The following is a 24,208-nucleotide window of genomic DNA, read 5'->3' as shown; positions in this document are numbered from 1 at the left end:
TACAGGATATTTGATATACTTAAAAACAAGATGTGCCAATTTATGATTCATCATAAGCTCCATGGGTATGTGACCAGTCGATTCATGAAAATTGTTGTTGATGACAAATTCAACCTTATCAATATACTTGTACCAAATATTATGCTTATTTACAGGAACGTAAGTTCTCAATATGCGATTGACCTCTTTCAATGGTCTTTCACTAAGATTTGCCTGGGGATGATAAACTGAAATGTAGTAATATTTTATACCTAATCTTTCCATAGATTCTTTCCACAATCTGCTTTGAAAACAAGTACTATTATCACTGATTATATATTCAAATTTACCAAATTCATTTACATATTTCTCAACAACTTTTACTAAATTATGAGCGTTAGCCTTAACTATAGGATACAACTTTGTAAACTTAGTAAAGCCATCATGAATAATGCACATCCATTTGTACTTGCCACCTGGTAATTCTCCATAAACATCAATGAACACTTTGTGATGTTTTTTCTCAGAAATTATGGTATGCATTTCTAATAATTTCTTTTCATTTGATGTCTTTACAAGTTGACAATACTTACAGTATCTTATAGTTTTGGTAACAAGTCTGTAACAATCTTTTATGTAAAAAGTTTCTTCAATAAATTTGCATGTTTTTGATATACCTACATGACCTAATCTTTCATGAAATTCAACTATCAATTCTTCATACAGTGCTGAAGGCACACAAACTTTCCAAAAACTATTCTTTCCAGATTTTCTAGTGAACAAAAGATCATCATTTACTTTAAAAAATTTGTTGATATTCAAATTACCTGTCTCTAACTTTTCTCTTACATTTTTAACCAAACATCATCTTTTTGAATTTCTTTGATCTTCTTTACTATCTCGATTAACTTGTTATCACTCTTAATGATATTTAATACCTTGAATTCATTTGAATTTCGATTTTCCAAATTACCTTCATAATCAGTTCTAGAAATGATATCTGGCACAATGTTATCCTTTCCTGCTACAAATTCCCACTCAATATTAAAATTCTGTAATGCAAGAATCCATCTTCCCAAACGACCATGTCCTATCTTACATTTTTTTAAAAAGGTCAAGGCTTTATGATCTGTACGGACAACTATTTTTTGATTACCAAAATAATTTTGAAGTTTCATCAAGCCAAATAATACAGCTAAACATTCTTTCTCACATATTGTGTAATTTAATTCAGATTTCGTTAAGCTTCTGCTAGCATATGCAATGACACAGTGTTCCTTATCTTCACCTTCCTGAAATAACTCAGCTGCAATTCCTACATCACTGGCATCAGTGGCCAAAATGAAATTTTTGTTATAATCAGGATGTTTCAAGATCACACAGTCGATGAACCTATCTTTAATTTCTTGAAAGGTATCATTTTCTTTTTCAGTCCAAATGAATTTATTTTTCTTGCATAGAAGATGCTTAAAACGATTTGTCAAGTATGAATAATTTTTCTGAAACTTTCTGTAAAAATTACAGAGACCTATGAATGACTGCAATTGTTTCAAATTTTGAGGAATGGGAAATTTCTGAATAGCATTTAGCTTAGAGTCATCTGCTTCAATACCATTTTTACTTATAATATAACCCAAATACTTTATCTTATCTGCAATAAATTTCGATTTATTCAGTTTCAACTTCAAATTACTTTCCCTCAACTTATTGAATAATAGTTCAATTCGACTGATATGTTGTTCAAGAGATATACTAGAAATGGCAAGATCATCAATATAAGCAATAGTAAATTCACAAACCTCTTCACCTAGCATTTTGTACAAGCACTTGATAAATTCAGAACCACTAATATTCAATCCAAATGGTAGATGTGTATATTGATAAGTCTGTCCAAAAACATTGAAAGCTACATACTTTTTACTATCTTCAGTTAATTTTACGATTGAAACCTTGAGTGAGATCAAAACTGCTAATGTAGTTGCACTTATTGAAACGTATATGATCAAGTTATCTATTGGTTCAGTTTCTGTAAAATCCCTTATTATGTACTTATTTATTTCTCTTCCATCTAAACATAATCGAATTTCATTATTTGGCTTTTTCACTACTACCATAGGGCTTGTATATTCAGAGCTACCTGGTTCAATGATTTTCTGATCTAACATTTTCTTCAATTCTTTCTTGACTTGATCTCTATACTGATATGGAATCGGATAACTCTTCTTATCTAATTTCACATCATCTTTCATTTTAAGTTGAAGAGGAAGAAAAAATAGGTGTCGGTAATATAAATTCTATCCTAAAATACTAATTTAAACATTAAAAAAACAATTAGGTTCTGGTCAATTTATGTCAGGTTCAAGTCATTTATATTTATAGTAATTAAGATGATTGAATAGAACAATTGAACATTGAGATAGGATTCAAGAGTTAAGATAAAGAGATTTTTCAATAGTGGAGACTCTTTGAGTATGGAAAGAACTATAATGTTAAGAACTAGGAGTTGATGAAGTGGTGGACAATGTACAAACCTTTACTCTTAATCACATTTTCTTATGACAATGATACATTTTAATTGAATGAACTTGTTATATATATATTTGAACTACCGCCTAAACAGAGTAGTCAACATAAAATATTGCACAGAAATGAAGAAAACACTGATTCAATTTATTACCAACAACATTTATTTTACATGAATATGATATGAATATTACAAACATTTGCATTATAATCTAAATTATTATCCATTGTACATTTCTACACTACAACATTCAAAAAGATCAGACAGGCATAGAATTTGAAACACAAAGACAGACACATTCATAAGGCGCTGTTCACCTGTTCTAGTATTTTCTATTCTGTATCGTATTCGACTTAACAATAATATAAAGTGTTCAATAAAGATCATTGAAATAATTCTACTGAGAGTTCTTATTCTTTCAAAAATACACAACAGAACTCTTGAATCAAGTCAAATAATTACTAACCTGAACAAGTATGACCAAAGCTTACTGAGCCTGGGCCAAGAACAGATCTCTCCTAAACTAAACTTTTTCTAATCTGAGATTTTCCTAAAATTAGCTTCACCTAACTAGAGTTTTTCCCAACCTAAAGCTTTTCCTAACCTAAGCTTTAACTAACCAAAGCTTTTCCTAACATAAGCTTTACCTAACCTTAGCTTCTTCTAACCTAAGCTTTCCCTAACACTTGACTTTTTCCTGACCTAAGCTTATCCTAACCTTTGCTTCTCCTAACCTAAGTTTTTCCCAACTCAAAGCTTTCCCTAACCTAAAGCTTTTCCTAACCTAAGCTTTCACTAACCAAAGCTTTCCCCAACCCTAGCTTTTCCTAACCTAAGCTTTACCTAACGTTAGCTTCTCCTAACCTAAGTTTTACCTAACCCAAGCTTTACCTAACCTTAACTTTTCCCAACCAAAGCTTTTCCCAACCTAAGCTTTTCCTAACCTGAGCTTTTTCCCAACCTAAGCTTTTCCTAACCTTAGCTTCTCCTTACCTAAGTTTCTCCTAACTCAAAGGATTTCCTCAACTAAGCCTTCACTAACCAAAGCTTTCCCCAACCAAAGCTTTTCCCAACCTAAGCTTTTCCTAACCTGAGCTTTTTCCCAACCTAAGCTTTTCCTAACCTTAGCTTCTCCTTACCTAAGTTTCTCCTAACTCAAAGGATTTCCTCAACTAAGCCTTCACTAACCAAAGCTTTCCCCAACCAAAGCTTTTCCCAACCTAAGCTTTCACAAACCAAAGCTTTTGCTAACTAAAGCTTTTCCTAACCTGAGCTTCCTCTAACCTAATCTTTTCCTAACCCAACAGTTTCCTAACCTAAGTTTCTCCTAACCCAAGCTTCTCCTAACCTAAGTTTCTCCTAACTCAAAGCTTTTCCTAACCTAAGCTTTCACTAACCAAAGCTTTCCCTAATCAAAGCTTTTCCAACCTAAAGCTTTTCCTAACCTGAGCTTTCACTAACCAAAGCTTCCCCTAACCAAAGCTTTTCCTAACCTAAGCTTTACCTAACCTTAGATTCTCCTAACCTAAGCTTCTCCTAACCTGAGGTTTCCCCAATTTTAACTTTTCCCAACCAAAGCTTTTCCTAACCCATGCTTTTCTCAACCTAAGCTTTTCCTAACCTAAGCTTTTCCTAACCTAACCCAACCTAACCTAACCTAACCTAAGCTTTTCCTAACCTAACCTAACCTAACCTAACCTAAGCTTTTCCTAACCTAACCTAACCTAACCTAACCCAACCTAACCTAAGCTTTTCCTAACCTAACCTAACCCAACCTAACCTAACCTAAGCTTTTCCTAACCTAACCTAACCCAACCTAACCTAACCTAACCTAACCTAAGCTTTTCCTAACCTAACCTAACCTAACCTAAGCTTTTCCTAACCTAACCTCACCTACCCTTACCTAACCTAAGCTTTTCCTAACCTAACCTAACCTAACCTAACCTAACCTAAGCTTTTCCTAACCTAACCCAACCTAACCTAATCTAACCTAAGCTTTTCCTAACCTAACCTAACCTAACCTAAGCTTTTCCTAACCTAACCTAACCTAACCTAACATAACCTAACCAAACCTAACCTAAGCTTTTCCTAACCTAACCTAACCCAACCTAACCTAAGCTTTTCCTAACCTAACCTAACCTAACCTAAGCTTTTCCTAACCTAACCTAACCTAACCTAACCCAACCTAACCTAACCTAACCTAACCTAAGCTTTTCATAACCTAACCTAACCTAACCCAACCTAACCTAACCTAACCTAACCTAAGCTTTTCCTAACCTAACCTAACCTAACCCAACCTAACCTAAGTTTCTCCTAACTTAAAGCTTTTCCTCACCTAAGCTTTCACTAACCAAAGCTTTCCCTAACCTAAGCTTCACTCAACCTTAGATTCTCCCAACCTTAGCTTCTCCTAACCTAAGCTTTCCTAACCAGAGCTTTTCCCAACTTAAGCTTATTCCTCACCCAAGGTTTTCTTAACCTAAGCTTTCCCCAACCAAAGCTTTTCCTTACCTTAGCTTCTCCTAACGTTATCTTTTCCTAACATAGGCTTTCCCTAACCTTAGATTTTTCCAACCTTAGCTTTTCCTCACCAATTTTTCCCCAACCTAAGCTTTCCCTAACTTGTGCTTTTTTCAACCTAAGCATTTCCCAATCGAAGCTTTCCCCAACCAAAGGTTTTCATAACCTAAGCTTTCACAAACCAAAGCTTTTTCTAACCTAATTTTTCCCAACCCAACAGTTTCCTAGCCTAAGTATCTCCTAACCTAAGATTTTCTCAACCTAAGTGTTTCTAAGCTAATGCCTCCTAACCAAATCCTTTCTATGCAAAATCTTTCCAACCTAACCTCCCCTAACCTAACCTTTTTCAACCCAAACCTTTGTAACCTGAGTTTTTTATTATCCCCAACCCAACAAAGCCTAACTCGAACTAACAAATGCAGTCCAGCCCAACCATTGAGCTCCCCTCTAACCAAGCATTTTCCAACCTAATATAACAAAGCCTTACCAGATAAAGACTGAGCAACCCTCAGACTTGCTCAGTCTTCATCACTTAAGGTTTGATAGTCACATCAAACTTTGGTAGGTAGGGTTTCATCAATATCGTTAGATACAGGAGAAAATGTGGTCAGCAGTAATTATGGTTAGCTCCATTTAAAAATATTCTCAACATTTTTCAGGCAAACAACTGGCACATTTTTGATATTTTCCAGATTTCCTATCAACTTCATCAATAGCATTAAATACAGAAGAAAATGTGGTCAGCAGTAATGGTTAGCTCTTTGATGGAATTAGAATTTTTATTCAAATTTGATACATTTGAGTTCTAATTCAAAATTATTTTTTTCCCAAAATTGGATTTTTTTTTTGAAAAAATTGAAGATAGGTAGTGAAAATTATAACTGGAACCGTTTTAAGCATAAGTTAGCCTGTGGTACTTTTCTGTAAGTTGTATAATTCTGAATGATTGAATAAATAAATAAACTTTAATTATTAATACCTAAATGAGACTTTACAAATTTAGTACCCATTGGGGTTTCCAATTTTTTCAAAAAAAAGTTTGAATTGGTTTGTTTTTTCAGATTGGTTTCTACAAGGATGCAGGTTTGATGCCTAGTGAGATCGGACTCCCCGATTATGTATTAAGTATTCCAATAATGGGAAAAAATGTAGAACAAATTATAATTTAAATATATCAAATTGAAGTTTGTAAAACAATAACAATAAAAAAACAATAAAATAAATATTGAACTCTTGAATCATTAATCGAACAAGTTGAAATCGGAATCTTTCTTATCGAGCAATTTCAAAAACCGATGACAACTCTATTTAGCATGCTTCAAATTTGTGACCTGTAGAGAATAGAGCAGCAACTCTATAACTCTACAACTCTATGGTGCTAGTAAAAACATGATAGTATTATAGGTTGGACAAAATTCAAAATTTGCTGTTAATATTAATAACATTAAATTTCATTGATTAGAATTGTTATTCAGTTACCGACACGTATTTTTTCTTCTTCTTTCATTAAAAAAATTTAGTCCCATAATATCTTTAATAATAGTTGATACAAATCATTATAATTTAGAATCGTCCATTCTATAGAATAAGGTTAGTTTTGAAACAGCTATTTCTAATATTAAAATTAAATCAAATGGTATAAAAATATGCTAGCGCGCTTTATTTTGTCTTCCTCTTTCATTTAAAAAAAAAATTGAGTCGATATCTTCAATAATAACTGAGATAGCAGGGGGAGCAGGCCGGCTAGAGCTTAGCCAAAATCAATAATTGCTCCAGCATCTTTTAAGAAATCACAACCCACCAAAATATCCACATTTAAATCTTGAACTATAAGAAAAACTATTGGCAATTCTAACTTACCAAAAAATACCTCTAACATAATCTGTTTATTTATCTTCTTATGTCTCATACCAGTAGCTACAACTATACTTACATTAGGAGCTGGTACCAAGTTCAACTTAAGATTGTTTTTCTTCATTTCATCAACAAGTTTCTCATTAATTACATTTACCTCAGAGCCAGTGTCAATAATCATTTGATATTTCTTATTGAAAATTTGTACTTCTATTTCTGCTAAATCATATCCAGTAGGTGGAGTATTCTCTTGTTCCTCCAATAGTTCATTAAAAATACAACCTATCATGTATGGTTCTTCTTGACAAACAGTTTCATATTTATTCATATCTTTATCTACCTGAATTTCTGGAGTATGTACCATATTTACACTTGATGCTTTAATATGACTTTCTTGATAACTAGGCATTACTTCATTACTTAAATTCTTACAGCTATTTTCTTGCACATGAATTTGACTGATTAATTCTGGCTTTCTTACTTCAAACCTGTTTGAAGTTTCTGAATCAAAATTTATTTTATTCATGTCTACAGTTATATCAAAATTTGACCTTTCCTTAACTGGGAGAGCAGGGCTGTCGTTTCGTCGTCCCATTATTAGTTTGAAGGAGCATTATGTCTTGGACGATTCGCATTTGTCTGATTTGAGGTTTGAGTAGGCATATAACCTGGCGGTGGGAAGCTGAAATCTAACTGGTAGTTGTTAGCTGGTCGATTTGGATTTGATTGATTTGAATTCACAAGTTGATGATTTCTATTATCTCTGAAATTATGCTGAAAATTTTGATCTCTATGACCATTATTGTTTGGTCCATTTTGGTACCGTCGATTTTGGAAATAATTCCTACCTCCTTGATACTGCTTATTATTATCATGAAACATCACACCATTTGAATTCTGAGACCTATTTCTATCATCCCTATGTTCACTCTGATGAAAACTTATTGTTTTATTTTGACCTCCAGCTTGAGCATTGTTATGATCACGGGGCATTTGTCTGTTTACTTTGTAAGTGTCAGTATTGTCAAACTCATTCAACAAACAAATAAACTCATCACTAGTCTTAATGTTACGAATAATAGCAGCTGTAGATATATGGTTTCATCAAAATGACCTTTCAAAAACTTGAAAATAGTATCTTTATCTAAGGCTGGAATTAGATTCTTAGCAATGTTGAAACGAGAAATATAATACTCAGTAAGATTCTTAGATAAGTTTGGCTTATATTTTCCAAATCTCAAATCATCTCTAGCAGATGATTGAATGTCGTCTGACCACATTCTAGCAATGAATTTCTCTTTAAATTCTTCAAAGTTTTTTATATCAAAACGGATGAAAATCCACCAATCACGATGAGCAAAATTTGAATTAAAATTGTTTTCCAAAATACCCTTAATTTTGATCCAGTTTGTGATTTCATTTCTCTCAAGATACTCGGTCAAGTTTACTAAGAAATGCATTGGATTCTTTTTGTCAATTTGCATTTGGAATTCAAACCTATCGAAATTACTATTGTTACCAGTATGATTACACATCGGTTTTGTTGACATGTTAATTTTATTTATGTTTTTTCTAACCTCAGTTATAGCAGCTGTATTTTCTTGACAATCTATTTTCAAAGAGGATAATACCTTGATTTCCTTGTCTACTTTTTCGTTTAATTCTACAACCTCTTTTTCAACATGCTTAATACTTTCATTATTTTCTGCATTGATAGCATTTTGTGTCATATTTTGTTGCTCAACTATGATCTTATTTTTATTTACTCTTTCATTAACCTCACTGACCCTATCAGAAACTTGAATGATTTTGTTTTGCATTGATGTTTCTACATCTAACATTGATGTTTCAAGATCATTAGTTTTCTGCTGTAGATGACCTATTTCTTTGTGATTTTTACTTAATGTATCATTTATCTCTTTTATTTCCCGCTTTGTACTAACCTGATCTAGTCTTATGCTAGCAAATTCTTGCTTCATATCATCAAACCTAGCATTAAACTTAGCATTTTGCTCATCAATCTTAGCATTTTGCTCATCAAACCTAGCATTTTGCTCATCAAACCTAGCATTTTGCTCATCAAACCTTTGTGTTAGGAATGCTATAAGATTTATATCATTTTTAGCTCCTACCATACTTGTTTCATTTGAAATTTCTACTACTTTCTCATGAATTATTACATTTGAAACGTTTTCACTTACAGCTACACTATCGTTTGAGTCATTGTTTAAGGTTAGGTCTAAATCTTGTGATTCTTCATCTAAGTTTTGAATGTTTTCACTGGATAAAACATCATTATTTTTATTGTTCTCCATCTTGCTACTGCGTAAAAAATATTTACTCATTAGAACCTGAACTTTCTCGAACCAATTTCCCACTCAGCAGCATCTCCCATTCATAATTCATCAAGATATCTATCCTACCAATAATTTTTTATAACCAGGGATATATTTTTTAGTTTGAGTCCCACACCAGGGTGTATAATTTGCCATGCTACCAATTTTTCCTTAATCGGCTGGATAGCATTTAACACCTATTAACCTAAGGATAGTTGTCGGCTCCAATGTAATAGATTCTTGATAAACTATGAATGGATCTATCGCCTATGAATGAGAAATCCAGTTTTCAGAGCAAATGAACTTATAATCTTCAGATGAATTTTTGCAAAATATTATACAAATAGACAAAGAATTATATCTTATAAGCCTAAGTTCTAGAGTTACTACGAACTAAAATACTTATCTAGTTTACAGTTGAAAAAACAGTGGCTATTGGCTTGTATACACACAAAACAATATACGGACAAAATAGAACACTATAAACTGTTTAAAACTCAATTTAAAACATTAATAAATTCACTTAAATGAAAATTATTCAGAGAGTAAAAATTTACAACACACAACAGCCAGCCATGTTTCTAGAGAGGAAGCAAAGCTACAAGAAAGCTTCGTCATCAGACAAAAATCACACCTCAAAATCAGTGATGACTTCATGACACGTCAACAACAAAATTATAACTTACAAGTTTAGAATTCACATTTTATATTTGTTCTCAATAAAACTTTATTTTGAAACTATTATTTTAAATTTTATATATCCTCTATATTATCTATTAATTCTGTTAACCCAGCCTCAGTGACACCATGGAACAATGCAACAATCATTTACGATAAAAAATTCTCCGTCAAAAAGTTTGTCCGTCTATCGATGACTCTGATATTTACTATAAAGTTCCATAGATCTCGAATTGAAGATTCGATTCCAATGTGGGAAAAAATGTAATATTACAAGATACAGCGAACATGAGCAATTCACTCCTTATCAGCTGATGCCAAGCTTTTTATATCTGTATCTTACCGTTTCTGTAAAAATACAGATATAATCAGCTGATAAAAAGTTAATTGCTCATGTTCGCGGCGCGTATATCTGTACGCACCTTTGCATATACAATCCTTTAGCCATCCTACCTGACAAATAATCAATGTGTGAATCCCACGATAGACAAGGGTCAATTAAAACACATAAAAACTTCAATGGAGTCTTGAAGGCTCTCATTATTTTCCATCCATATTTTATATTCATTCTACTTGATTGTTTTTTATAAGATCACTAGTACCTTACCCTTCTATTCATTTTTAAAGACTTTTGGAAGACAGGACCGGTCTATATCTTCGAAAATAAGATAAGTACCGTACCAACAATCTTATGAGCAGCTGGTCTATTTCACATTATTAGATTCTTAAATTATTCTTCTTTATTATTTCCTTATTTTTCCCCATCTTCTTTCCTGTCAGCATAATGAAGATTATCCTATAGTAATAACCATCAAAATATCATTGCAACACTCACAAAGTCTATTCATTACTTGTTTGTTTGTATATTACTGACCTTGGTTCTCGTCTAGGATAATAATAGAATTTTCTTCACAGAATTCACACTATAGTCTACTTATCATCAGACAAAACCTTTACTTGAGATTGTTCCATTCTATGTAATTATTAACATACGGTACTATTTCTTGCAATAAAAATGAAGAGGTACTTAAAACAAAGGGGTACTTGCAATAAAAATGAAAAAATGAAGGGTACCTCTAATAAAATTATATTTTTCCGTTGGGGATACTTTTGAATTGATATAAAAATGAAAATCTAAATACCTATAATATAATCATAATAGTATTTATTCGTCATTTTTATTTATTTCATTCTATTCAATTACTTATTAATGGCATCAAGGCCGAAACATGTGGTAAATGATCAATCAAAAAAGATTTTCATTTTTATTTCTACTTTTAATAAGTTTCAATGTGTTTTAATGTTTTCGATTTCAATTTCAATTTATTCACAACACACAAAAACACAATTAGTAAAGGCAATATACAACAAATCAATAACAATAACAGTAACAATGATATTAACACATCAAAAGACAATAAAATGATGTGTGCTGGAAGAAAAGGGGGAAAATACCTTGCCAACTATAGTTTCCCATGTAATAGGCAGGTAAAGTATAACTGGAAGGGAAGGGTGTGTATAGGGAAGTGGAAGAAGGTAGGTAGATAGGCATGGCTGAGGGAAGGGAAGATAGGGAGTGAATTAACGATCCAGGAAACGTTTACAATAATTTAAAGATTGAAAAAATAATTGCTTTTTATCTAATTAATAATGATTTCCTGCTTCATTTTCACTGTAATTTTAGCATTTTTGAGATGATGATCCGGAATTTTATTGATTATTATAGTACCTAGATAAATAAGTTGTTGTTCAATTGTTTTAATATTAGTATATCAAATACTTATTTGAAGTAGGTCTCAAGCGGTAATGTATATTTAATGAGTTGTTGGTGCATGGAAAATTGGTTCTATTTTTTATTGAATATTCAATTACATTTTCAACATATAACTGTCTAACCGTCAAAACCTTGAATTCCTCAAATATAAGGTCAGACGGGAAAAATCTGGGTTCATTTAAAATATATTCAATTATTAATTTCTACATTATGAAAAGTTCTTCCAAATGGGAATTTTAACACCTTCCCCATACTGCTATTCCGTATTGCATTATCGACTGTACTATAGCAAAATAGAGCATTTTAAGATGAGTTGGATTCAGAATTTTTAATAATTGTAATAAAAATTTTAATTTTAATTTTTATTAAAATATTTAGACACTGTATCTTTGTAAATATTTGAAAACACTTACTTGGTGAAATGAATACCTCATCTCATCACAAAAAGTGGTAGTTTTCATAAATTGTTTTATAAGAGACTATTCAGACTAGAAATAAATACTCTAGCTGGAATAAATACTCTATTTATTTCATAAATTGTTACCCAAGTGTTTTCATGAATTTACAAAGATACACACAGTGTCTAAACTACAAAACTACAACATAGTAATTATACACAGAGTGAGTCATATGTATGGAAACCCTTCAGTGAGTTGGAGATTGTTGTAGATTAATACTTTAACCTCCAAGATAAGTTTATTGGTCAAATACTCTACCTTTTGACGTACAACTGAATTTCAACCCCTCATAAGGGGGTGACTTAATGGTTGTAACTCGAATATTTTAAATGTAAACACCCATTGTGTGGTACATCATTTTTAAAAGACCTTTTCAAAATAAGAAAGATGGAATCGATAAATATGTTATATTATACTTGTATCTCAAATGACGGCTGATTGAACTTCATAAATTATTTCTTTAAAAACTAAAACTTTAACAGCCGCCATTTTGGATAAAAGTATCATAGAACATTTTTAATTATTTATTTTTATTTATTTATTTATTTATTTATTTATTCCTTGAAAAAGCATTACAATAATTCACAATTTAGAAATATAACAACAAAATGAATCAATAGGAAATACAAATAAACATAAGGAACTACTTCCCCAAAAGAGCAAGCTCGAGCTTGGGGAAGGAGCAGCCGTACTTTGACTACTTACTTATTATTAATTAACATTACAGTATATACATTAACAACTAAAATCAAATCCTTTCAATAAACAAGATAAATCAGTGATGCTATAATAGATCAATATATTTACATACAATATGTGTTAGAATGCAACAAAATTTGTAAATTATAATAATGACCTGATATTGCCTAGCCCAGTGTATAACATGATATAAGATGTGGTACAAAATGAAATCTATTCAATTGGAATAATTACTATACTAATGTAATCCAGAAATTCTCGGCACTATTCCAGCCATGAGAGCTAACCAGATACTTTTTCAAATGTAGTCCAAAGTTTTTTTGGGCGAGTAAACCTCTCAAATTACTTGGAAGAATATTAAAAAATAATGGAGATAAATATATGAAGCTACGCTGACCAGCAGTAGTCAATAATCTAGGAACAGTAACCAGACCTGACTCCTCCCGTCTTGTAATAGCATCCGTTCTATTAATGAAATGAAAAAGTGATAGCTTCTTATAATATAATATGATGTGTTTCAGGTATATCTGTCTAATCGGTAGAACTGAAAATTCCAAAAAAGCCAATCTTGTTGAATACATTCTATTCTTTTTCAGAATAATTTTTAATATTAAATTTTGTATTGTTTTTACTGGTTTTAGAACATTTGTATATGCACCACCCCAACCCACAATACCATATTGGAGCAATGACTGTGCCAGTGCATAATACACTATCTTCATGACTTTCATAGGCAAAACAGAACGTGATTTCACAAATAAATAAATAAGTTTTCTAGATCGTGTAGTAAGCTGCGACAAATGTACATCCCACTTTAAATGCTGATCAACCATTACTCCAAGATATCTGATACTGCTAACCTTCTCTATTTCATTACAATTAACTGAACACCCTAAATCTACATGACTAAGACAATTTGGAGAATGCAAAACAAGTGACATATTAACTGGCTGATTCTGTATATTCAAGGAAAAAGAGATGTATTTTGTTTTGGACAAATTCAGAGTCAGTTTTCTTCTATCAAGCCATTTTTTTACTTCTCCCAGTCCCCTAGCAGCTGAGTCATATGTGCTAGCCCAGTTTTCTTCATGAAAAATTAAAACTGCATCGTCTGCAAATGACAATATTTTCCCATTGATTAAATTAAGGTTACAAAAGTCATTAATATAGATCAGGAAGAGGCAAGGTCCAATCACTGTTCCCTGCGGGATTCCCATTTTAACAGATTTATATTCACTAACAGTGTTATTGACTCTAACACATTGTTGCCTATTCTTTAAATAACTGCAAAACCATCCCAGTGCCACATCCTCAAGACCAAGGCTACGGAGACAATCAAGTAGACGATCATGGCAAACTGTATCAAAGGCTTTTGCAAGATCAAGAAAAATAGCTATTTGTCTCCTACCTACATCCAAGTTTAAGATTGTTTCTTGAACAAAAGCAGCAATTGCTTCCTGTGTTCCCATCCCCTCTCTAAAACCAAATTGATTTTTTGACAGAATATTATTCACTTCCAAAAATTTATGTAGCTGTCTCTTTACACATTTTTCAATTATTTTAGCCAAATTCGAAAGTAATTTCTCAGATTTAAATTGAATGGTTCCTTTTTACATTTGTTAAATAGAGCTTGCTTTCTTCTAATAGAAAATACTAAACCTTGAGTAATCCATGGCTTGATTTTTTTAAACCTCGAACTAGATTTGGCTACATTTATAGTGGATTTTTCAATATAGCTTTGTAGAGTTGCTACAAAGTTATCTGTTGAAACATTAACATCCCTACTAGAAAATACAGACTGCCAGCCCTCAGACTGGATAAGAGACAAAAGCCTATCATAATCGAGCCTGGTGGCAACAAGTGGCAACTGAGCAGCATTGTTAGTCAAGTCTATTTCACGAACCCTAAGAGAAGTAACATAGTGATCAGTAATACAAGTCTTCAATACCATGGGTTCAATGTGCTTATTAGTGTGAACATTACCGAAATAATGATCTAAACACGAAGGTGTTCCCTGAAATGGAACCCTTGTAAAACAATTCACATAAGATATAAGCCCATTTTCGTTCAATAAATTCAAATAAGATTCAGTGTGGATGTTATTTCTATTATTCAAGATATCAATATTTATATCTCCTACAAATATAATATTTTTTCCTAAATTTAAATTCGAAAGCAGCTCAGCTAAAGAGTTAACAAAGTCCTGGCAATTATCATTAGGTGATCTGTAAGCACAAACAATAACCCACTCCTCCTCAAAAATTTTCAGCTCTATCGCGAGACAACTAGCCCCAACTATTGTGCATTCCCGCACATGAACATGATCATAATCTTTTTTCAAGTAAACTACTACACCCCCATTTCTATTTGTGTGATTCATTGAATAGTACTGATTAAAACCAGGTATATCACACCCTATGGGCCTAACACCTTGGTGACCCGTCTCAGATAATACAATCATGTCTATAAATGGCAATACATTAGCAAATTCTAAACAGAACTCGTCTAAATTCTTCCCAATGAATCTGATATTACTATGAATTATATCAAAATTTACACTGGGTTGATTAGAAATAATATTGTAATAATCATTAGAGTTATTCAAATATAATGTCTCAACTTCATCGAATTCATCTAAATTTTCAAAAATGTCCATAATAAAATTATTTTACTGTTCATTGTTAAACAAGTCTTTAGTACTTACATCTTAGAAAGGTCCACATCACTTTTAATATGTAAAACATTCTTACTGGTTTCGTCTTTTTTGACAAGAATATTACCATCACGTACCCACACAAAGCGATATCCTTTCTCCCGAGCGATTGTTCTGGTCGTATTTAGCAGTTCAAGCGTTGAAGGTATCAAATGTTCGTAAGCCATCACCCTATGTCATCTTCTTGTTTTAGAAAGGCCTTGAAAATGATGTACCACACAATGGGTGATAACGTTTGAAATATTTGAGCTAAACCCTCATTTCTTTAAAAATTATAACTTCAATCAGCCGCCATTTAGGATACAAGTAGGCCTATCATAGAACATTTAACTTGATTATTTATATTTACTTTTATTGCCCTACTAGGCCTACCATAGGTAAGGAAAGTATTGCTTTCCAAAAAAAATTAAGATACCCTAATTTCAAGTTTTCTATACGTTTCAAGGTCCCCTGAGTCCAAAAACATGATTATTGGGTGTTGGTCTGTGTGTGTGTGTGTGTGTGTATGTGTGTATGTGTGTGTATGTCTGTGAACACGATAACTCCATTTCTAATTAACCGATTGACTTGAAGTTTAAAACTTAAGGTCCTTATACCATGAGGATCCGACAATAAGAAATTCAATTCAAGATGGCGGAAAAAATGGCGGATAATTACTAAAAAACCATGTTTTTCACGATTTTCTCAAAAACGGCTCTAACGATTTTTTTCTAATTTATACCATAGAAAATTTTTTTTTCTATTTATAAGCCCTATCAACTGACATGAGTCTCATTTCTGGGAAAATTATAGGAGCTCCGTAATATTATTTAGAAAAATGGCGATAATTACTAAAAAACCATGTTTTTCACGGTTTTTTCGAAAACGGCTCTAAGGATTTTCTTCAAATTCATAACATAGATAGCTATTTATAAGCTCTATCTTCTGACATGAGTCTCATTTCTGGGAAAATTGCAAGAGTTCCGTAATATTCTTGAGAAAAATGGCGGATAGTTACTAAAAACCATGTTTTTCACGATTTTCTCAAAAATGACAAAAATGATCGATTTATTTCAAATTCATACACTCTATACTTATTTATCAGCTCTATCAACTGGTATGAGTCTTTTTCCTGGGAAACTGATGGGGTCCACCCCATCCTTGAGAAATGGACTTTGTAAACTCCTTCTCGTGCATGAGGTAGGTAGGTAGGTAGAGCAGTTTATAAAAAGAACACATAGTCGAGATATTTCATCTGTAGAACAGTTGTTTTGACGACTTTCAAAAAATCTTCGAATTTCACAATTTACACAAAGGAAAAAGTACTCTGAAAACAATTATGTATATACACATATACAGTAGTCTGATCGTAGTTTCAAATATGTTGCCGCCAATCGGCATTATGTTATTCCCCTGAATTATTCTCGTTCAAGAATGAGGCCTACAGTTCAATGAGCAAGGAAAGTTGTGTGAGTGTACCACACCATTTTTTTTTTCTTGAAAGGCCTTTTAATGATGTATCACACAATATGTGTTTACATTTGAAATATTCAAGTTACAAACCCTAAGTACCAAGTTATTTGACCAATAACTCATCCTGGAGGTTACAGTATTATATCTACAACAGTCTCCAATTTATTGGTGGGTTTCCATATGACTCACTCTGTATAGTGTTTCGTCATGTAAAACGCTATCAATTTGGTAATATTAGTTGCCCTATAAAGAATAAGAGTGAATTATATAATAATGTGTGTATATGTCATTTATCAAATATAGGCTACAAACCAGTGTGAATATTGTTATTTTTGGGATCTGAAACTCACCATGGTGATTATACTGATCTGATAATATAATAATTTGTTCGAAATGATATTGTTTTCAAGTAGGTTGATTGTGTGGTCGAGAAGAGAGGACTTGGAAGTCCCAGCTCTGTCTGATGAAACATATTATTTTCCTCATCTATTTCACTGTAATGAATTTTAGACTGTAGTAGTGACTAATTAAGTCCAACTTGATTAGACTGTAGTGTAATTGAAAATAGTTCAAAGCTGATAATATTTTAATTTTGATGTTTCTACTACTTTCAGAGATCAAACTATATGAACCAGCTGAGAACAATAGCTCCGATGAGCAAGCATCTTATCTTGGAGGTAAGTAAAAATTCATAAATAAATAAATGTCTTTATTGAATGCAATATTGTTTAATTGCATTACAATTATTCAAGTAATCTACAATAATCACTCCATGACAACGTGTCATCAAGAGTTAGCAAACAGTTTTTTTTCTCTACATCAATTTTCTCTTAATCGATAGAAAATTAATTTAATAACATGAGAATTATAAAATAATAAATGAGAATTGAGAGGAAATAGTTTCATACAATGAAAGAGAAGAATCAAAACGATAGTACACTATGGAGTAGAATTAAAAATTGAATTCGTGGATCCAAAAATATCTACAGAGTGTTTACGGAACTCTCTACCAATAAATACTAATTTTATGTTTCTATCTCTTACCAAATTTCATATGATATCTGTCCCAAAAATTTAAACTTTAGGCGCTCATATTTCAAAAAGTGTTGTCGGAAAAACATTCTCTTGAGAAAACTTTCTCATTTTGATAACTTGATAGTGGTATACAAGTCGAAAAACTTTCAAAAATAGAAAGTTTTTTTTTCAAATAAAAAGGCCATCAAGGTCAAAATAATGAGAATTGAAGAAATCAGTAGTGTTTTGGGTAGTTTTTCTAGTTTGAATTTGAGGGGATAACACATAGATAAGAAACAGTGATTGTGGTACAGCATCTTGTCCAGTTAGGCCAGCTTCAATCGTAGTAGCAATCAATCCTCAACTTCCTGTCAACTCATACTAGTAGTTCTGTGAACAGTAGACCTCACGCAGTTTTCTCATCCACGAGTATCTGATGTCACCTGTCCTAGAGTTGATTCAAAAATCTCAGTTGAATCATAATTTACTCTTGAAAACTGTTATTTGTTTTTTTCCAAGATCATAGACTCACTTATGTTGATAAACTCAGTTCACGTTTGAATTTGTATCCCATATGATAACTTATCAAGTTCCGAGATAATCTTTCCATCTGATGATCAACTATTTTAAAATTATTATTTTTTCAAATCAAGGATATCATAATTTCTTCAGCATTATTTAGTTCATTCAATCATTTTTATTTTATTTTCAATCACCTATTAAATTTGTTTTTCAAATGTGAGAATATTGATACTGATGTGCACGCATCATAAAAAATATTGAAACCCTACCTTATAGAAATGGACACGGTCAGACATCTGTATAATGCATGCAATGAATAATCCACTTGTCAGCTGATTGATTATGAATAATTCTATAGTCTGATTAATCCTATCTTCAAAGTAGATGATATTTATAGTAATATTAGAGTATGGAGGAATTCCTTCTCTTCTCATATTATCCTTAATTTCAAAAAACCTTGTATATCCTTCCGGTAGTCGCGTCCTACTCAATCACACGAGCAGTCGCGTGTTGTATTTTTTACAACATCCAATTTTCCAAGTGTTATGTAGGTACTCTGTTTACTGTCAAAACATATTAATCAATTGTATAATTACTTTTTCCATCTTCTTGGATTATTTTACGCCTATGAACATTTTGACGGTTACCATTTCATAGCTCAATAATGTTTATCAAGGAAAGGCATAGATTCTGTGTTATTGGTTCGTTCACAGTCCCCGTATACAGTCTTTCCCTATCTTATGCACTGTCATGACTAAATAGCACCTAAAAACTGAATCATTGCTCGGTTGATACTGCAACTCAGTGAAGTGATGGGGGAAAAGGTTTGGAATGCATAGGTGACTCATTCACTGACACCACCCCATTCAATACTTTTGTGCAGCCAAAAACTGACACTGTTGTACTTTTTACAACAGCGCGACTGCCGGAAGGATATACATTGACGCGCAGTTGAAAAAGGAATATTCCTGCCAAATCGCATCAAACTCTATCAACGCATTTGGCCGTTATCGCCTTAAATACAGACAGACAAAAGAAAATCCGAATTAAAACCTAGACCTCACTACGATTGGACAACAAGGCAGTAAACTGAGATTTGCTAACTTTTCCGATACCCTCCCCACACCAACTTTGCTACCCCACTTTGATCCTGATGAACATAAAATGTTGTTGCAGGTACATCAAGCAAGAACATGGCCGGCTCCACAAATCTGGCGGAAGGCTTAGTATCAACCACTTCTTCTTCAGAATTTCCTCTGAAAATCATATTCGTGATCATCTCCCACTTGATGAGTCTGTGGCTGTGGATACCAATAGCTCATCACCCTGCACAACTTGCATAACTTGAACTGGTGAAGATGATCAACTGATAAAAAAGCCAAATATGAATCCACGGAAATAAGGGTCAAAATAATGTAATCAGTATTACCTTTATATGTTGTGTAATGTTAGGTTAGATACCCACTACTACCTTCTTCCATGCTTTTATGTAGTCTGCTCAAATCCTGGTGATAAACTTACTCCATATTATGTTGATCCCTGACCATAGTTACTACTATGATTCCTATCTAGGATAATTATGATAGAGTAACATTAACATTACTCCACCATTATTATGATAGAGTAACAGTAATGAGTACCAGTAACGAGTACTGGCAAAGAGTGGCAGTAACGAGTACCAGTACCAGGTCTATATAGTCTGCCCAGACTGCCATGAGTGCTTGAAGATTAAGCCGACCCTCGCTCCCCACGCGCAGGCACACACGCCTGGCCTACCTGCACCATTCATATACCATGTATACTACGTAGTATACAGGTAGCCAGACCGTCCCTTTACTCACACACACACAAAAGGAGACTGCGCTTGTGTGTGTGAGCAGTGGGAGGGTCGGCCTAATCCTTCAGCGCTCATGCCTATTTGGACAGAGTATAAGAGATAACTTGAGAACAAATTGGGAAGATTGTGGATCTTTCTTCAAATCATGGTTGTTTCAACTTACACTATCATTTTAGAGAACGACAACTACATTGATTCTCAATTGAATTTGTTATTATTAAAAATACAATTTTCTGTGTCCCCACACGTGATTGGCTCAATGTCAGTGGCACGTTGTCCATGTTGGGACATACAATTGAATATGAACAATACATTAATCTATAAGTTACTTGATTAGTTGGAGGAACATCAAAAAAATATTAATTGTGCATCTAGGCGGTGTATAGTGGAGTTATTTTCATGAAATGATTGAAGTGAATTCTTTTAAATCTCTAAAGACCTGACCTAAATCAAAGTTTTTGTTAAATCATACTGAATTCATATGCATTATAGAAATAGTTCTCTTGAATGGTGAATTTTGCGAATAAAATGAAAAATAATATCCCAGGAAAAAATTTGAGGTTGGAAAACAAAAGTTTTTTAATTCTCTGAATATAAAACTGCTGCTACAATAAGGGCCGTTTGCACAGTAACAGTTTAAACTAAATTTTATTTTGAACTGAATTAAATCTTATAAATTCTAGTTCGTTATTATGTGATTCATTCTGAGTCTAAGCCACCAGCTGATTAGATTCAGTTTAAGCTTTGTATGTGCAAACAGTCCTAAGTGAATCACGCAGTTGCTGTCAACATAATGTTTGAAGTTAAAAAAATTCTCTTACAGTATTTCAAGTGTTCCTCAATGGAAATGTCCCAACCTGGGCTACATTACCCTACAAAAATTTAAAATGATACAATAGTTGAAAGCTGGTAACCATTGATAATTTCTGTGAATTAGTTATTATCATTCATTTGAGTAATAAGAAACTCAACTCAAATCACTAGGAATGTAAAAAGAAGGAATGTGAAGAGTTTTTTATTTTGTTAAATTATATGAAAATTGTGACTAAAGTAATATGGAATATCAAGTTCATCATTTTATAATAATTAATGTGAAGGAACACAATAAGTAGCCTATTGCTGTGGTTAACCTTCTGTACTCAGAAAGCAACATAAATATTATGTTGAAAGTGACATAATTATGTTCAGCAACATAGTTGTTTCTGACACTTTTGAAATACGGTAGCCTGTGCAAAACATTTAAATTTCTAGGCACTTTTATCTCAAAAAGTGATAATCAAAAACGGGAGTTTTTTTTTAGAGACATCCACCAACTTGTTAGTATCCAAATAGAAAAGTATTGAAAAATGATGTCACACATGTGAAAATTTTTCAAAAAAACATGCTGCTCAGCCTACACACTTTTCAAACTTATAATAATAATGTAAAATTGCATATCATATAGTAATATTTTCAATTTTTGGTAACAAAGTTATGAAAGTAGTGTGTTTTTACTGCCGGGCAATGTTTTGTTAATTAATTATTGTTCAATTTGATAACTCTCTTTCACGATATTATTTCAAGAATGTAGGTAGGCTACTAATCAAGTGTGTATGGGATTTCAATATCGATTGTTTAAAATTTTGATACATTCATTCCGATTTCACTTGTTCCGATATAATTGCATCATATCAACATTCAGGCTCCATTAATCACACTTACGCGACTCAGGTCGAGAAGAGACTCGACTCTAGTCGAGAGCATGTGTTTCCAAATGGTGACACTCAGACCGGTTGATTCTAGTCTCCGCGATGTCACCATTTGAAAATACATGCTCACGACTAGAGTAGAGTCTCTTCTCAACCTGAGTCGTGTAAGTGTGAGTTAAGCCAATACCTACTATTACTTGAGCCATACTGTTCTATATTATCGTGATTATTATTTGAAGATGCTCATTCGATATAAAATTATGGTTATCCCATATTTTTAACAATACCTAATAAGCATGTTCCCAGTATGACTGAAGGACTTGATATCGTTCTCTTCGATATTTGCTTTTAGTTATCACATCACGATTCATCTCTTAATTTTTTATCTTATATTGTTTTATGATAATTATTATACTTTGTAAAATCTTTGTTTTTAGGGTGGTTTTGTGTGCGTGTGTGAGTGAATGGCAACTTGATTAGATCTTAAGTTTTTATAGGATTTATCAAGTGGTTTTGAAATATATTGTTTTTCAATTGTATTTTATAAATTAAGTTCAAGATTCTCTTCTATTACATATGTGATTGTATTTTGAATAAGAATCTTATTTAATAGTATGTAATCTATTTTTTTGTATTCTTATGTATATAATTTTCTCCTTATTTTGTAAAGGGTTGTGTGACAGAGAGGACCAGAAGTCCTAACTCCACCCCAATAAAGGCAAATAATCAATCAATCAATCCCTACATCAAAGTGCCAATAAAATGAAAATTTATCCCCTTTATCAATTATTTCGAGAGTAGGCTTGGATTAAAAAAGATCACATCATATCTAAAGAAAGGTTTCCCATCAAGTCTTGTTTATATAGGCTGATAATAAACAATAAAAGATGTAAATTATGGGAATTACATCAAGAGTTATGAACTAGCTACTGTATTAGATGAATAACTATGCATACTATTTATAATGTCACACACTATTTATGCTGCTCAGCAATATTGATTTGAGTTTGAAATCGATTTTGAAAATGTGTGATAAAAAATGTTATTAATATTGAATGATATTAGAACTGAAACTATCAATATTTTTGTAAACAATTTTTTGATAACGTCCATATATTTCTATCGCTTGTTGGTTCAAAATCTATAATATTATTATCATTATTATTACCGTATATTATGAATAGTGGATAATTATATTTTCACAACTAGGAATGGTGAATCTGAAATTGAAGATGGGAAGTGTATTAGCATATAAACTTTGTAAATCCTTCTCTACTGCTTTATGCCCGGTTGCAGAGTCGTTACATAAAATCAAACATAGCTATGTGAGACATAGTTTAAAATCACTGACATAAATGGTTGGTCGTTGCACAGTCGTTTCTCGAAGCCCATTTAGCTATATCGAATTAGCATCACACATAGGTCACACTGCAGCTCTATTCACTTTTTTTCCGTATATTTCCGTACATGCTTCTATCCAACCAATTTCTTGACATCGGGGAAAGTGAACAGACCTAAAAGACCTCACATAAAATTGATAAACCATAATGGTGAATCTTGGCTTTTGGCGAGATTTCTCACCATATTTAGCAAATACCTTAAAGAGATGTTATCGGCAGAGCAATAATAATAATAATAATAATAATAATAATAATAATAATAACGAAAGCTTATTATGAGCTTAAAGCAAACTTAAACATGATAATAATAATAATAATAATAATAATAATAATAATAATAATAATAATAATAATATAATAATAATAACGAAAGCTTATTATGAGCTTAAAGCAAACTTAAACATGATAATAATAATAATAATAATAAACTTTATTGCCAAAAACAATGCATACAAAATAATAATAATCATCTGGAGTATAAACTAATAATACTACTAAGAATATTATATACATTCAATTCTTCCGACAATAAATACTCTCATGCAAAGCAAGCTTCCCTGTAAAAGCTAACAGAACGTCTCTGCAACGAAATTGGCCTGTTAAATAGTTAAGTCCACGCTGTTAACTATGGGTGACGTTATTTGTCGACTCTGCAACCGTGAATTAGTGAGATTCTCGTTTCAAAGTCACTGAATTTCAAATAAAAAGCATTATCCGGTTATATTCTTAATCGTCCTCTACAGAGATGATTGGAGTCATC

At 32.3% G+C, this 24,208-nt stretch overlaps 1 protein-coding gene across 5 annotated transcripts in view; it reads left to right on the top strand.

Annotated features, from left to right (window-relative positions):
- Positions 1-23,705, top strand: part of LOC111062730 (lachesin) — a 317,740-nt gene extending 294,035 nt beyond the window's left edge. For all 5 annotated transcript variants that reach the window (XM_039435479.1, XM_039435480.1, XM_039435482.1 and 2 more), the window contains 2 exons: positions 17,602-17,664; positions 19,700-23,705. In XM_039435479.1, coding sequence (XP_039291413.1) covers positions 17,602-17,664; positions 19,700-19,866 — 230 coding nt within the window. In that variant the 3' untranslated portion in view covers positions 19,867-23,705. The remainder of the gene's footprint in view (positions 1-17,601; positions 17,665-19,699) is intronic.
- The last annotated feature ends 503 nt before the right edge of the window (positions 23,706-24,208 follow it).

The sequence above is a fragment of the Nilaparvata lugens genome, chromosome 9 (assembly GCF_014356525.2).
Source record: "Nilaparvata lugens isolate BPH chromosome 9, ASM1435652v1, whole genome shotgun sequence".
In the NCBI taxonomy this organism is placed as follows: domain Eukaryota; kingdom Metazoa; phylum Arthropoda; class Insecta; order Hemiptera; family Delphacidae; genus Nilaparvata; species Nilaparvata lugens.
This window is presented reverse-complemented; position numbering and strand designations above follow the sequence as displayed.